This window comes from Sinohyriopsis cumingii, chromosome 7, assembly GCF_028554795.1.
Source record: "Sinohyriopsis cumingii isolate HCF-2022 chromosome 7, ASM2855479v2, whole genome shotgun sequence".
NCBI lineage: Eukaryota > Metazoa > Mollusca > Bivalvia > Unionida > Unionidae > Sinohyriopsis > Sinohyriopsis cumingii.
Genome location: NC_142967.1, coordinates 60,535,006 through 60,548,831, shown reverse-complemented (window position 1 = coordinate 60,548,831; position 13,826 = coordinate 60,535,006). Strand labels below are relative to the sequence as shown.

Sequence of the window (13,826 nt, the reverse complement as noted above, 5' to 3'; positions counted from 1 at the left end):
AGTACTTTGTACCAGATTTATTTTCTTTCCATTCAGTCTTTCTGCAATTATCAAGCTTAAACAAGATGTACATACATGAATGAACATAAGCAGGGACAGACTTTTCAGTTTTGGTCATGCTGATATTAACAGATACTAACCTGTACCCAAAACTGGGAAAGCTATAGAAGACAGTTTATTTTTACTGGCTTTCTCCAGACACTTCTCGATAACCCTCTTCCATCCAGTTAAAGTATCCTGAAACTTCACATGGATAATCTTCTTGCATTTAAGGCCAAAGCTGTCGGTTATCACAACTCCACTCCGATGTAATTTTTCAACTGTGAATTAGCAAATACTTCTGCATCATTAGAACTTCTGTTAGGACTTTAGTATTTTTGGCACCAGATTAAATTCATGTGCGTTCAAAAGAGAGGATGTTCCTGTTTTTGTCAACCCAAAGTCAATCCAAATACTCCCCATGTGCAATTTTCCATAGGTTTTCTTGACATTGCTTGTAAATAAATAACTATTACACATCTACTTACTGTGAAACAGGAAGATAAATTAAATACTGATACTTCTCTAATTCATCTATTTATAATGTACACATCAATGTTTGTTAAATAACTCAGAGACCTGATTTTAGACAACAAATAAACAAGAGATGATCATTTTGCAATCTTTCCCCAACTTATTACATGCCATTTGACAATGAGTTAGGGATGTGACTATTGTAAATGAACTTATCAGATGTGGATATCAAAATATATTTAGGAGATATAAAAAAAATGCCCCAGTAAGGAAGCAGGCCACAATTTTACATTACCCCTTGTTGTGACCTTGATTTTGACCCAGGGGGTTTAACTGTGAATATGTCGAGTCCAGATATACAAAAATGCTTAAGTTCCATTAAAATATCTTAATTCTCAAAATTTACATTGATACACCAGACAGAGGTCATTCATTTACATTTTCCTTATCATGACCTTGACCCTGGTGACATGCTTTAGGAATGTGATACACTGTATAGCTATGGTATAGAACTGATTGTAGTTTCTTTAAATAATTCCAGCAATTCTGAAGTTATACTCTGGACAATGTAGAAGTCAGTTACATTTTCCCTTGTTGTGATCTTCAATCAAAAGCAGCCAATACCATGGACTATAGTAAGGGATACAACATATATATATATATATATATATATATATATATATATATATATATATATATATATATATATATATATATATATATGGTATATAATTAGTTAACAATTCATTAATATGTCTCTTGTTTTTCAAAATCTTTTATTCTAAATTTGGATATTTTGCAGAATTAAATTTTCTCTTGCTGTGACCTTGAACATGACACAAGGGCTGTGGCTTTGCTGTAAAATACTGTCTATTAATGAAGGCAGTGTTTCCTTCAAATATCTTCAGTGGTTCAAAAGTTATACTCTAGATAAAAATACAAGTCACATGATAACATTTTCTCTGGCTGTAACCTTGAGTGTGGTGTGTGGCTTCGGTACATGACGCATTACTGAGTCATTATATATACTCAGGTAAGGTTTCATTACAATATCATCAGTGGTTCAAACGTTATATTGTGGATAAGTCATCATTGCATCTTTGATTGCAACTGAAATTTAGAAAAAAAATCTTCCTGAGACTTTTCCATCATGCATGCTCAAGTGGAGCATTGTAATTTAAATTCTTGAAGCTTCTCATGTAGAAAATTAAAAGAAGAAAACAAACAGGATCAATTATAATTTTTTGTTCAAAATATATCAAAATTATTACAAATCTATTATATGTGTTAAAAGAGATTGAAATCTTCATTTTCATTGCAAAATATGATTAAAATATCACCTTAAAATTGAGCGCATCAATACTTTCTTGTAAAGAAAAATAAAAATACTATTTTTAATATAATTTAATTAATGAGCTTAATGTATTCAATTTGCCCTCAAATTTGCTCATGGAAGCAGAGTTGCATAAGAAAAAAGTTTTCATTTACTGGTCAAAAAATTATGTTTAATAAAAATGTTTTCTTTACTGGTAAAATGTTTTCTTTACTGGTAAAAATCCTATGTTTAATTTGAAAAATAATGAAAAAATCTACATGTTAGTGATTGCAGTTATTATAAATTGTCCCAAACAGCATTAAAAAGTCCAAAGCAAATAAAAGAGTAAATCCCTGTAGAGTATCGATTTAGACCTAACCCCAGTTATTCATACCTCATGGGGTTTTTCAGTGGGTAGCACATTATCTTACACACACCTCCAAATGTCTTAACTCAGTTTTTTAAAGGATACATTAAATAATGTGAAACAAATGTTTAAATACAAATGTGATATGTAATAAATAGAAAACTACATAAAGTGCTTTGTCCTATAGTTAGAGGGAAATAACTCATCTGAATATATGTTTTGGCCTGACAGCCTTGACATATTCCTATGCCTTATCAAGCTCGCTCTTTTCACTGACTTAATACTCAACACTTGTTCATCAATTATAAAACCATGTACCCAATTGATTTGTGACTGGATATGTCACTTAAATTCACTTAGTCACTTTGGGAATACATGAGACTCCCATTACATCAAGCATTTCCTTAACATTGAGCTAAACCTAAATAATGTTTAAGGTTGTCCTCAATCTTATGTGTTGATGTATGGATGGACAAATCGACTGTTGCATAGATGACTTGTGGTTGCTATGTGAATCTTTAAACAAGGTAGACTTGACTCTCACTTGGTAAGTTCATGCCTACCTGTAACATGTGAATGTGCAAAGGATACTGGTGCTAAAATTAAATGGAAAATTATGCTTCTTAAAATAATTTACATAATAGATTTAATATGAAAGTCCATTTTTGAGGAAATATGATCCAAAAGGTCTTAACAATCTCTCTATGACTCCCCTCTCTAAAATTTTGACTTTAAAGATTTTTTTCTAAATCTGTTATGGATATTCTGTTTTATTGATAGGTAGTATTCTATTATAATTTTAAATTCATTAAATGTTTGATTCACTTTTTTGTGCCTATGCAAGTAATAAGTTAAAAAGACTGAATTCCTATTTGGTAAATGAGTGGAACCTACCAGCCATTTGAAGACAATCATTTCTTTTACCAAACTCCAACCTTCTAGACAGTGTTGGGGAATTCTCAAGACTCAATACCTGTTTTGAGGTTCCAAGGAGGTGGGAAAGGGGTCAGTGCATGTGACAAAAGGTGAAGTACAATTGATAAAAAAGTTATCTGCACATAAAAGCCTATAGAAAATGAATTTAATAATTTGAAAGAAAAGAAAGCAATAAATGTTTTTTTGAAGCATTTAATACAACTTCAAACAAACAAATGTTGGTAGACTTAGTATTGTCAGATAACATCACCATAGACATGTGCACACATAATCCCAGGCACAAACACATTAAATTAAAAACTACACCTAGTTTCTGTCTACGATCCATTGGATGGTGGAATACATTCTTATCTAGATGCAGTCAATTCTAAGCTCAGTGGGGGTTTGAAGATAATGGCTCATCCTTACCCCTATCACTGTTGCATTTTGATATTTGCTTTCAAAATGAATCGACACACTACACCCTATTCAAACCATTAAAATCTAGCTATCTTAATCTCAATAAATTTCTCTGTCTCTCTTTTTCTCTTGCCAGTAGTGTTGTCAAAATTTGGATTCTATGAATGACATGTCATGTTTGGCAGGCATGAAATAACATCATCCAGAAAGATGCAGTTTGACGTTATGCAAGATGTGCTGTTTTACTATCTACATCAACTAATTAAACAGTCATTCCAACAATTAAACAAAATCAAAGGAGCACAGCCATATCTGAACCATACTTATTTTGAATAATTATAATTAGTAAGTAAAATTATAAAGACAATTTGTTCCAAGAGATAACATTACATATACATATACAATATGGTTACCTTTATCCTGGCATTTCTTTTCCAGACTTGGACATTTTTGTTTCAACAAAACAGAAACACCTCCTGCAATTCACAAAACAAAGTTGTATTTAAATTATTTACAGTTTTTATTAAGTTATCAGGTCAACAGGTTCTGGCTACATAATTATAGTAAAATTGTATCCTCAGTGGTGGCCAGATCACTGACCTCACTCCACTGATGATGCTTGATCTCACTATGATGGGTGATTTCAGATCCAATAGCCAAAAGTCCAAATTTGTGTTGCCCTAAACATGAGGTTCTGTTTACTTGATGTTATTTCACAAGAATGCATGGAAATGTGTGAATTGCTGTGGCCATAATTGTTAGGTGCCCATCACCATGTACTATGAAAATGTATAACTGTGTAGATACTGAGAAGGTATAGACATGAATAACCTAGATAAATAATCAAGCTATTGACCTTTGCAAGTTACAAATTTTGAAAGAGTCGTACTAGTTATGAGATATATGACTAATATTATATCTGCACAACTTTCACTTTTAATAGGAAATTGGCTCTGATATCACCAATTGGTGAAGCAACATCAAAAAACTAATGTTTGTGGCCCTTGAAGTGACTGAAAACAAGAAACGTGGATAGGCAAGCACCTTTGATGGCATGTGCTCCTCAGTCTGGAATCAAACACAGGATCAATCCTGCAAACCAAGTGCATCACTCTTGTGTTAACTATTGTGATATAATAACTACTGGTAAGTATTTACTTTTAATAATAATGATAATAATAATAATAATAATTTACGTAGGGTGACTCATTTAGTCAGGCGGACTATTCTCTCTTGAGGTCTTGTTTAGAAGTATAACAAAATACATCATACAAAATTTGATAGTAATTACTACTTAGATTAACATATCTTTTCAATCATAAAATCTGAAGTCTATTATAATCTATTAGTAACACTTATATACTGTAATATAACTGCAGATTTTACATGCACTAGAAACGTGTTCCAAAAAACTGTTCTAGAATAATGGAAGCTTTTCTTAAATTGCTTCGTCTTTTTTTTTAAAGATGAAGGTTTCCACTTATGCATCAAAATATGTAATATCAGTGACCATGGTTATAATCCTTTCCTTTATATTTATCAATAAAATATTTCCTGTCATATTCACCAAGTATATACAGACCATTATAACGTATTCAAACAGAGACTACGACAGGTTATGATAAACAGTGACAGGATGGATTTTGTGCAGAAAATAAAAAAAATAAAAATAAACTTGCTTTCCTAGAAGAGCTGTTATTCACTAAAATGGAGGTTACCGAATAGTTGTACTTTGCGAGTTTTCTGATTTCATTTTCACTGAGTATAGTATAAATCACTCACACAACCACTATGAAATGGCAAGGTTGATGGTTGCATTAGGTTTTCAATATTTTTTAAAATGGCTTTTTCCCCAAAAATAGTTAGGAACTGGCACTTAATATTTAATGTGGAAGTAAGAAGAAAAAAATTTTTCTTTGGGATTCTTGAACTTTAATGAGATCAACACTGCCAATTCAAACTTACAGCCAATGCCCTTTGAGCTTATAACTAAACCTTGGGTTATAACATACACCACGGGCGAAGGCCTTTCCGACGATGCTGAGGAGGGAGATGCCCCGATAGTTGTTGCAGTCGCTACGGTCTCCTTTGTTTTTGTACAAAGTGATGATGTTGGCGTCACGCATTTCCTGTGGGATGTATCCCTGTTCCCAGCAAAGGCAGAGGAGTGTGGGTAGGGGCTGGAGCAGTGCTGGTTTTCCGCTCTTGAGGACTTCAGGCAGAATGCCGTCGCTTCCAGGAGCCTTCCCAAAGGCAAGGCAATTGATGGCTTTTCCGAGCTCTTCCAGGGTGGGCTGTGTGTCTAGCTCCTCCATGACAGGCAGGTCTGGAATGGCGTCCAGGGCAGTTCCAGTGACATTGTTTTGGGTTGCATATAGCTCGAGATAGTGCTCAACCCATTGCTGCAGTTGTTTCCCCTGGTCTGTGATGACTTCGCCCGTCTTGGACTTGAGGGGGGCGGTCTTGTAGCTGGGGGGGCCTGTCGCCTTTTTGATACCCTCATACATTCCTCTTGTATCCCCGGTGTCAGTAGCTGTCTGTATACTGTTGCAAACGTTCAGCCAGTAGGTGTTGGCACAGCGGCGGGCGGTCTTCTGGGCGTTATTCTTTGCAATCCTGAGGGCTTGTAGTGTTCTGGGGCTAGGTGCAGCCTTGTATGCCAGGAGGGCTTTCCTCTTTGCCTCAGTCACGGGCTCCATCTCCTCCCAGTTTGCCTCATACCAGTCGACATTCTTTCGCTCCCTCTTACCGTAAGCTGTGATGGCTGCATTGTACACAGAGTCATGGATATGGGACCACATGGAATCAATGGTGTCATCAGGTGTTACTTTGGTGAGGGCTTCCTTCAGTTTGCTGATGCCTTGGCGCGCTTGCAGATCCTAGCCTCCCGCGTCTACCCAGAGTCCCAGTGTAGATTTCGAGCCGGCAGGTCAACTGTAGACATGATCTTCTCACTACATCAGCTGCAGGAGAAGTGTCGCGAGCAGCGGATGCCCCTCTACATTGCCTTCATAGACCTGACGAAGGCATTTGACATGGTTAGTCGGAGTGGACTCTTCAGACTCCTGCAGAAGATCGGCTGCCCCCCACGTCTGCTTGCTGTCATTATGTCGTTCCACGAGAACATGCACAGCACAGTGTGCTTCAATGGCGCAACATCTGAAACATTCCCAGTCATTAGCGGAGTCAAACAAGGCTGTGTCCTTGCACCGATGCTCTTTGCCATCTTCTTCTCCATGCTTCTCCAGTATGCATTCAAGGAATGCAGCGAGGGAGTGTACATCCATACCAGGGCTGACGGCAAGCTGTTCAACATCGCCCGTCTCCGTGCTAAGACTAAAGTCACAGAGGTACTCATCCGTGAATTGCTCTTTGCCAATGATGCAGCCTTGACATCACACACGGAAGATGGACTTCAGCAGCTGGTATGCTGCCTCTCCCATGCATGTAAGGAATTTGGACTGACCATCAGTTTGAAGAAAACGAATGTCATGGTACAGGACACAGACTCCCCTCCCTCTGTCTCCATCGATGGGTACAATTTGGAAGTTGTCGAGAACTTCACATACCTCGGGTCTAACATCTCCAGCTCACTCTCCATTGATTCTGAGGTGGGCAGCAGGATTGCCAAGGCAGCAGCAGTGATGGCCAGACTTAACCAGAGGGTCTGGAACAACCCCAACCTCACAGAGAAGACCAAACTGCATGTCTACCAAGCGTGCGTGCTCAGCTCACTTCTCTACAGCAGCGAAACATGGACCACCTATGCAAGACACGAGAGGAAACTCAACAGCTTCCACCTGAGATGTCTGCAGCGCATTCTGCACATCCAGTGGCAGGACAAAGTACCCAACACAGAGGTTCTAGAACGCGCCAACATGAACAGCATGTTCTCCATACTCAGCGAGAGGCGCCTTCGCTGGCTCGGCCATGTCAAGAGAATGGACCCAGGTCGCATTCCCAAGGACCTGTTATATGGGGAGTTAGCAGAAGGTGCACGACCAACTGGACGACCACATCTGCGCTACAAAGATGTTTGCAAGAAGGATATGAAGACAGCAAACATCAGTGTCAATGACTGGGAGAGCTGTGCAAACAACCGTTCCAGCTGGCGTCTAGCTGTCAGGCAGGGAGTTCAAAACGCAGAGGAGAAGAGAAGAATAAATCAAGCTGAAAAGAGAGCTAAAAAGAAGGATAAGCAAAAGCGTACTTTGGAGCTATGCCATCGTCTCCCGTAGACGGATGGATGCCAAGAAGATAACATACACCAGCTACTTGTTTAATCTGAGTAGAATATGATTTGCAATCAATTAAGTAGTGATCCATTCCCATAATGGTTTGGAAACTTCCTGAAGAGCAGTGATTTAGTGCTAGCTTTACATTAGCGCTGTACACAATGCCAAGTCAGACTTTCAACAAATGCTCTGTGATGTTATAGTTAAACTTTGTGAAACTAACAATTTTAGTAAAATTTAAAAATAATTTTTTTTCCTAAAATACAAAGTGAAAATTGAAAAGACATACAATTGTGAATTAATTTCCAAATAATCCTAAAAGTCCTATCACAAGTCCAAAAGTATAGAATGTTCCAAAGTAATTCCAATTGTCTTGAATGTTCTGATGTACCACAAAATCCTAAATAGTATTTTAGTCCATATGTCAATGATCACTGTTTAATTCCAATGAATAATTTAAAAAAATAATTCCTCTCAATTTATATCTGAACACAGCTATAAACATTGATCATAGATTCCCAAAGACTGATATGAATTTTGAATGTAAATTTGTTTATCATATATATATATATATATATATATATATATATATATATATATATATATATATATATATATATATATATATATATATTAATTAATATTTTTTCACTTGACCTACCGCAAAATATATTGCTCTGGAATTCCCAAATCTCTGATGAAAATGTCACCAAATTGTCAACACCTTTACTTCCAGAACTGTCTAAGCTAACCAAGGTTAGGCCTTAAACTAAATGCTTATTAAATATCTCAACAAACATTGCAATATTCAGGTAGGCAAAAACTCTTCCTTCAATCACGGACAATGTTCAAGAATATAATATAAATTAAATATACAAAACAGTTTCAATTAAGCAAGTGATTCATTCCCATAATGGAGAGTTTGGAAATTTCACCAGTATGGCAGTGATTTAGTGGTAGAGTCACATCAGCACTAATTTCAGGAGAAAAAAGGACTCCACACTTTCACTGAGATGATAGTTATATATGCTCTCACAAGCACCACAAATGTCACACAGTTGAAAGTAAAATTTATTTTCCATCGAAACTTTTAAAAAAAAAAAATTACTTATTGTTTACCAATAAGTTGACTTACAACATCAAAAATATGTAACAATTAATTCATGGTTATTTCCAGCCAAATCCTACAGTGTTTATTTACTTCAGTCTTTTGTTGTTGATAATAAAAGTTACTCATTTTTACTTGTATCTTTCTCCTTTTAATAAGGACTTAGGCATAACATATTTTATGTTCCTAAGGTCTGATGTGTACTGATACACCAACACAATTGTAACAACCTCGTGGTGCAAGTCCCCATAACTGTTATGTCTATAGCATAAACACTGGGGCAATCATTCAACTAAATGAGTTTTCTTCCCATTTTATTTTCATTTACAGGACTGATAGTGAGTAGCAAACAAATATCTTTATTGAGAATGCAATCTGATAGTGAGTAGCAAACAAATATCTTTATTGAGAATGCAATCTGATAGTGAGTAGCAAACAAATATCTTTATTGAGAACGCAATCTGATAGTGAGTAGCAAACAAATATCTTTATTGAGAACGCAATCTGATAGTGAGTAGCAAACAAATATCTTTATTGAGAACGCAATCTGATGGTGAATAGCAAACAAATATCTTTATTGAGAACGCAATCTGATAGTGAGTAGCAAACAAATATCTTTATTGAGAACGCAATCTGATAGTGAGTAGCAAACAAATATCTTTATTGAGAACGCAATCTGATAGTGAGTAGCAAACAAATATCTTTATTGAGAACGCAATCTGATAGTGAGTAGCAAACAAATATCTTTATTGAGAACGCAATCTGATGGTGAATAGCAAACAAATATCTTTATTGAGAACGCAATCTGATAGTGAGTAGCAAACAAATATCTTTATTGAGAACGCAATCTGATAGTGAGTAGCAAACAAATATCTTTATTGAGAACGCAATCTGATAGTGAGTAGCAAACAAATATCTTTATTGAGAACGCAATCTGATAGTGAGTAGCAAACAAATATCTTTATTGAGAACGCAATCTGATGGTGAATAGCAAACAAATATCTTTATTGAGAACGCAATCTGATAGTGAGTAGCAAACAAATATCTTTATTGAGAACGCAATCTGATAGTGAGTAGCAAACAAATATCTTTATTGAGAACGCAATCTGATAGTGAGTAGCAAACAAATATCTTTATTGAGAACGCAATCTGATAGTGAGTAGCAAACAAATATCTTTATTGAGAACGCAATCTGATAGTGAGTAGCAAACAAATATCTTTATTGAGAACGCAATCTGATAGTGAGTAGCAAACAAATATCTTTATTGAGAACGCAATCTGATAGTGAGTAGCAAACAAATATCTTTATTGAGAACGCAATCTGATAGTGAGTAGCAAACAAATATCTTTATTGAGAACGCAATCTGATAGTGAGTAGCAAACAAATATCTTTATTGAGAACGCAATCTGATGGTGAATAGCAAACAAATATCTTTATTGAGAACGCAATCTGATAGTGAGTAGCAAACAAATATCTTTATTGAGAACGCAATCTTTGAAATTTATTGCACTACTGCTCAATAGCAAAGAAAATCGTCCTTCTCTACCCCTATTTAACTTGGATAGCTCTTGAGCTGTCTGGTTGGCTTAGTTGTTAACACCTGTATTGAACCAAGAAACAAAGTGTAAAGCTAACAACAGTTGAGTATGACTTAATTAAGGTGTTTATTGGACTACTTTGATCAATAAACAAATCACAGAGAGCATGATATGACACCGACATATTTTATGATCATGCCTGATTTCTTACAGTATATACCTTTGATGGGTTATTGTGTCCTGTAATTAAACATATTCAGAATCCCTGATTATATATATATATATATATATATATATATATATATATATATATATATATATATATATATATATATATATATATATAAGGTGTTTTAATGGATCACTCAAGTGCTGCTAAAGTTACTGTAATTAGCCATAATTATGTAATAGTGAAACAAGGTGCCCTACTTTAATCTTACCTTGAAATGAAAAATCTGCACCAACACTGTTAACGATGGCATCTGTTGTCTCATTTAAGACATCTCCTGTGTAGACTTTTACTTTCATTTTACCAACTGTGCAAACTGCATTAAAAGAAATAATAACTCTACCAGTGTCTGCATACTTTAACTTTCTTATCAACCATCTAGTAATTTTAATGAAGAAATAATAAATGGTAAAGACATTACACTAGTATGTTTAAGAATCAACTGTCTAAAAAGAAACACATCTTATATTATTTGGTCAAGATATCATTTGTATGGTTGTATACATTTGTGCAAAATCATCAGAGCTCTAGAAAAGATTGAAATGAACTGGGTACATGTGTTTATTCCCTTGTTTAGAATTATCTGCTTTTTCTAATTGTAATATTTAAACATGTGCAGAATATCTGGAACCTGTCCCAATTGCAAAGTGAATTCACCATAATACAACATTGATTTTGCTTACGGCATAAGAAATCTGTGAATAACTTTCCACTAAATAACTTAAACTTAATACACTCAAAAAAGTTTTTTGGCAATTTAAAAAAAAATATATTTGCGATAAGAGCAATGTGAACAGCACATTGTTTGCCAGCCCCGTCTTTAGTCAGCTGTGTTAAAACACTAAAATGGCATGGTTGACTCTGGGAATTATTGACCAACTAGTCTTAGCATGTATGTATGTATGTATGCATGCATGCATGCATGCGTGCATGCGTGCGTGCGTGCATGCATGCGTGCATATGTATGTGTGTGTGTGTGTGTGTGTGTATGTATGTATGTATGTATGTATGTGTGTGTGTATGTATGTATGTATGTATGTATGTATGTATGTATGTGTGTGTATGTATGTATGTATGTATGTGTGTATGTATGTATGTATGTATGTGTGCATGTATGTATGTATGTATGTATCTATGTATGTATGTGTGTATGTATGTATGTATGTATGTATGTATGTATGTATGTATGTATGTATGTATGTATGTATGTATGTGTGTGTGTATGTATGTATGTATGTATGTATGTATGTATGTGTGTATGTATGTGTGTGTGTGTGTGTATGTATGTAATGTATGTATGTATGTATGTATGTGTGTATGTATGTATGTATGTATGTATGTGTGTGTGTATGTATGTATGTATGTATGTATGTATGTGTGTATGTATGTATGTATGTATGTATGTATGTATGTGTGTGTGTGTGTATGTATGTATGTATGTATGTATGTGTGTGTGTATGTATGTATGTATGTATGTATGTGTGTGTGTGTGTGTATGTATGTATGTATGTATGTATGTATGTGTGTGTGTGTGTGTGTGTATGTACGTGTGTATGTAAGTAAGTAAGTGTGTGTGTGTGTGTGTGTATCTACCAAGCTACCATCTAAGTGCATTTTTCATCAATGCTGATGATGAGCTCAATGAGATTCTCTCTCTCTCTCTCTCTCTCTCTCTCTATATATATATATATATATATATATATATATATATATATATATATATATATATATATCTCTGATAGTGACTATATACCCATATATGGACTCCATTTGAAAAGAGCCTGACAAATTCCACAATCGGCATCAAATTACATCATCCTTCAAATTGTTTATGATCTTTTGGTTGACACTGATGAAAACCAGTCAGCTGGACAGGTAAAATGGCTGGTGTCACATAGGGCGGCTTCTCCACCCATGCATTGCTTGTCAGTACTGCATCCAGTGCATTGTTATATTGACTTTGGGTAAGTGGTTATAAGTGCTCTCTCTGGAGCAGGTTATTAAAGTGCAGGATTGTTGTGCTACAACATTTTATACAACATGCTGAATGATATCTACTAATATATATAATTCATTCTACATGTAATGCCATTATCTAATTGTGCACAGCTTGCACTCTACTTCCTCAAAGCATTTCCTCACAAGACCCACCAGTTCTTTTATTGCTTTCAACATGTTCATGCTGCTGCATCTGATGCAAATTTGGTAAATGGTGTGTGTTTTGGTGCCACACTGCCAGAATAGGCAAACTCTGCACCCTTGTCTGAAATCCACCATGTATATGCCACAGTACCCAAAGATGCAGTGTTCCCACATACCTCCTAGCTTCCTCTGAAATTGTTTTTATTTTTATATGTAAACTCATCTCTGCTTGTGCCTGCATACAAATCATCAAGTATTATACAAAAATCATACATTTTCTGTACTTTAATTTTTTTTTGCATGGTATGGACACTTTTCTGTGGGATCTGTGGCACAAGTCCTTGCCTGGTCCCAGGCATTGGTGGCTCTGGCCATGAAAGATGCCACTCCATCAGCATGTAAAACCCATTGCCTGGACACAACAAACATTTTTACTAATGCTCCCATAGTATTTACACTCCAGAAAGTTGGGTAGGGTGAGGACAAAAGGCTGGTTGATTTAATGAAGAACAATAAGGCTCCTAAACGTTTTAGCCCCCCCCCCCCCCACATATAACAGGCAGGTAATATCTGTGATAACTTTTGTGAATCACACTTGCAAATGCAATTTTTCATAAATGATACAGCAGAAATTTATAGTAATAATGAGTATAGGATTTTCAGGTATGGAGGATTAAAAATTAGGCTTAAACAGAAACATCTATTGCTGACCTCTAATTTGTTGTGTTATGTATATTTAATTTGTATTGTGTACTAGATTTTGTCCATAATTGATTGTAGATGCTTGGCTTACCTGACTATTTGTTTACTGACATTTGAGTTCAAGGTCAAGCCTAGTCTTGTTTACAAATAAAATGTCCTAGAAGCCTGACCTTGTTTACAAGTTAGTGAAGTTTGCCAGATATACTACTGTTTAGTAGGTAAGTGACAGTTGGTATATATGAATGAGATTTAAAAATTATTCATTCCTACCTTAAAATCAGTCTGTGAAATTGTTTTCAGCTGTCTTCAGATATAATTTAAGAGGAATCATTTATTAAAAT

The 13,826-nt window shown here is 35.3% G+C and overlaps 1 protein-coding gene across 1 annotated transcript in view; it reads right to left on the bottom strand.

Moving 5' to 3' along the window:
- The window catches only part of LOC149795354 (protein mono-ADP-ribosyltransferase PARP14-like), a 137,511-nt gene that overhangs the window by 48,844 nt on the left and 74,841 nt on the right, over window positions 1-13,826 (bottom strand). The window contains exons 17-19 of the mRNA XM_089963782.1: window positions 10,853-10,957; window positions 3,944-4,006; window positions 141-320 (exon numbers count right to left, since the gene is read on the bottom strand). Coding sequence (XP_089819908.1) covers window positions 141-320; window positions 3,944-4,006; window positions 10,853-10,957 — 348 coding nt within the window. The remainder of the gene's footprint in view (window positions 1-140; window positions 321-3,943; window positions 4,007-10,852; window positions 10,958-13,826) is intronic.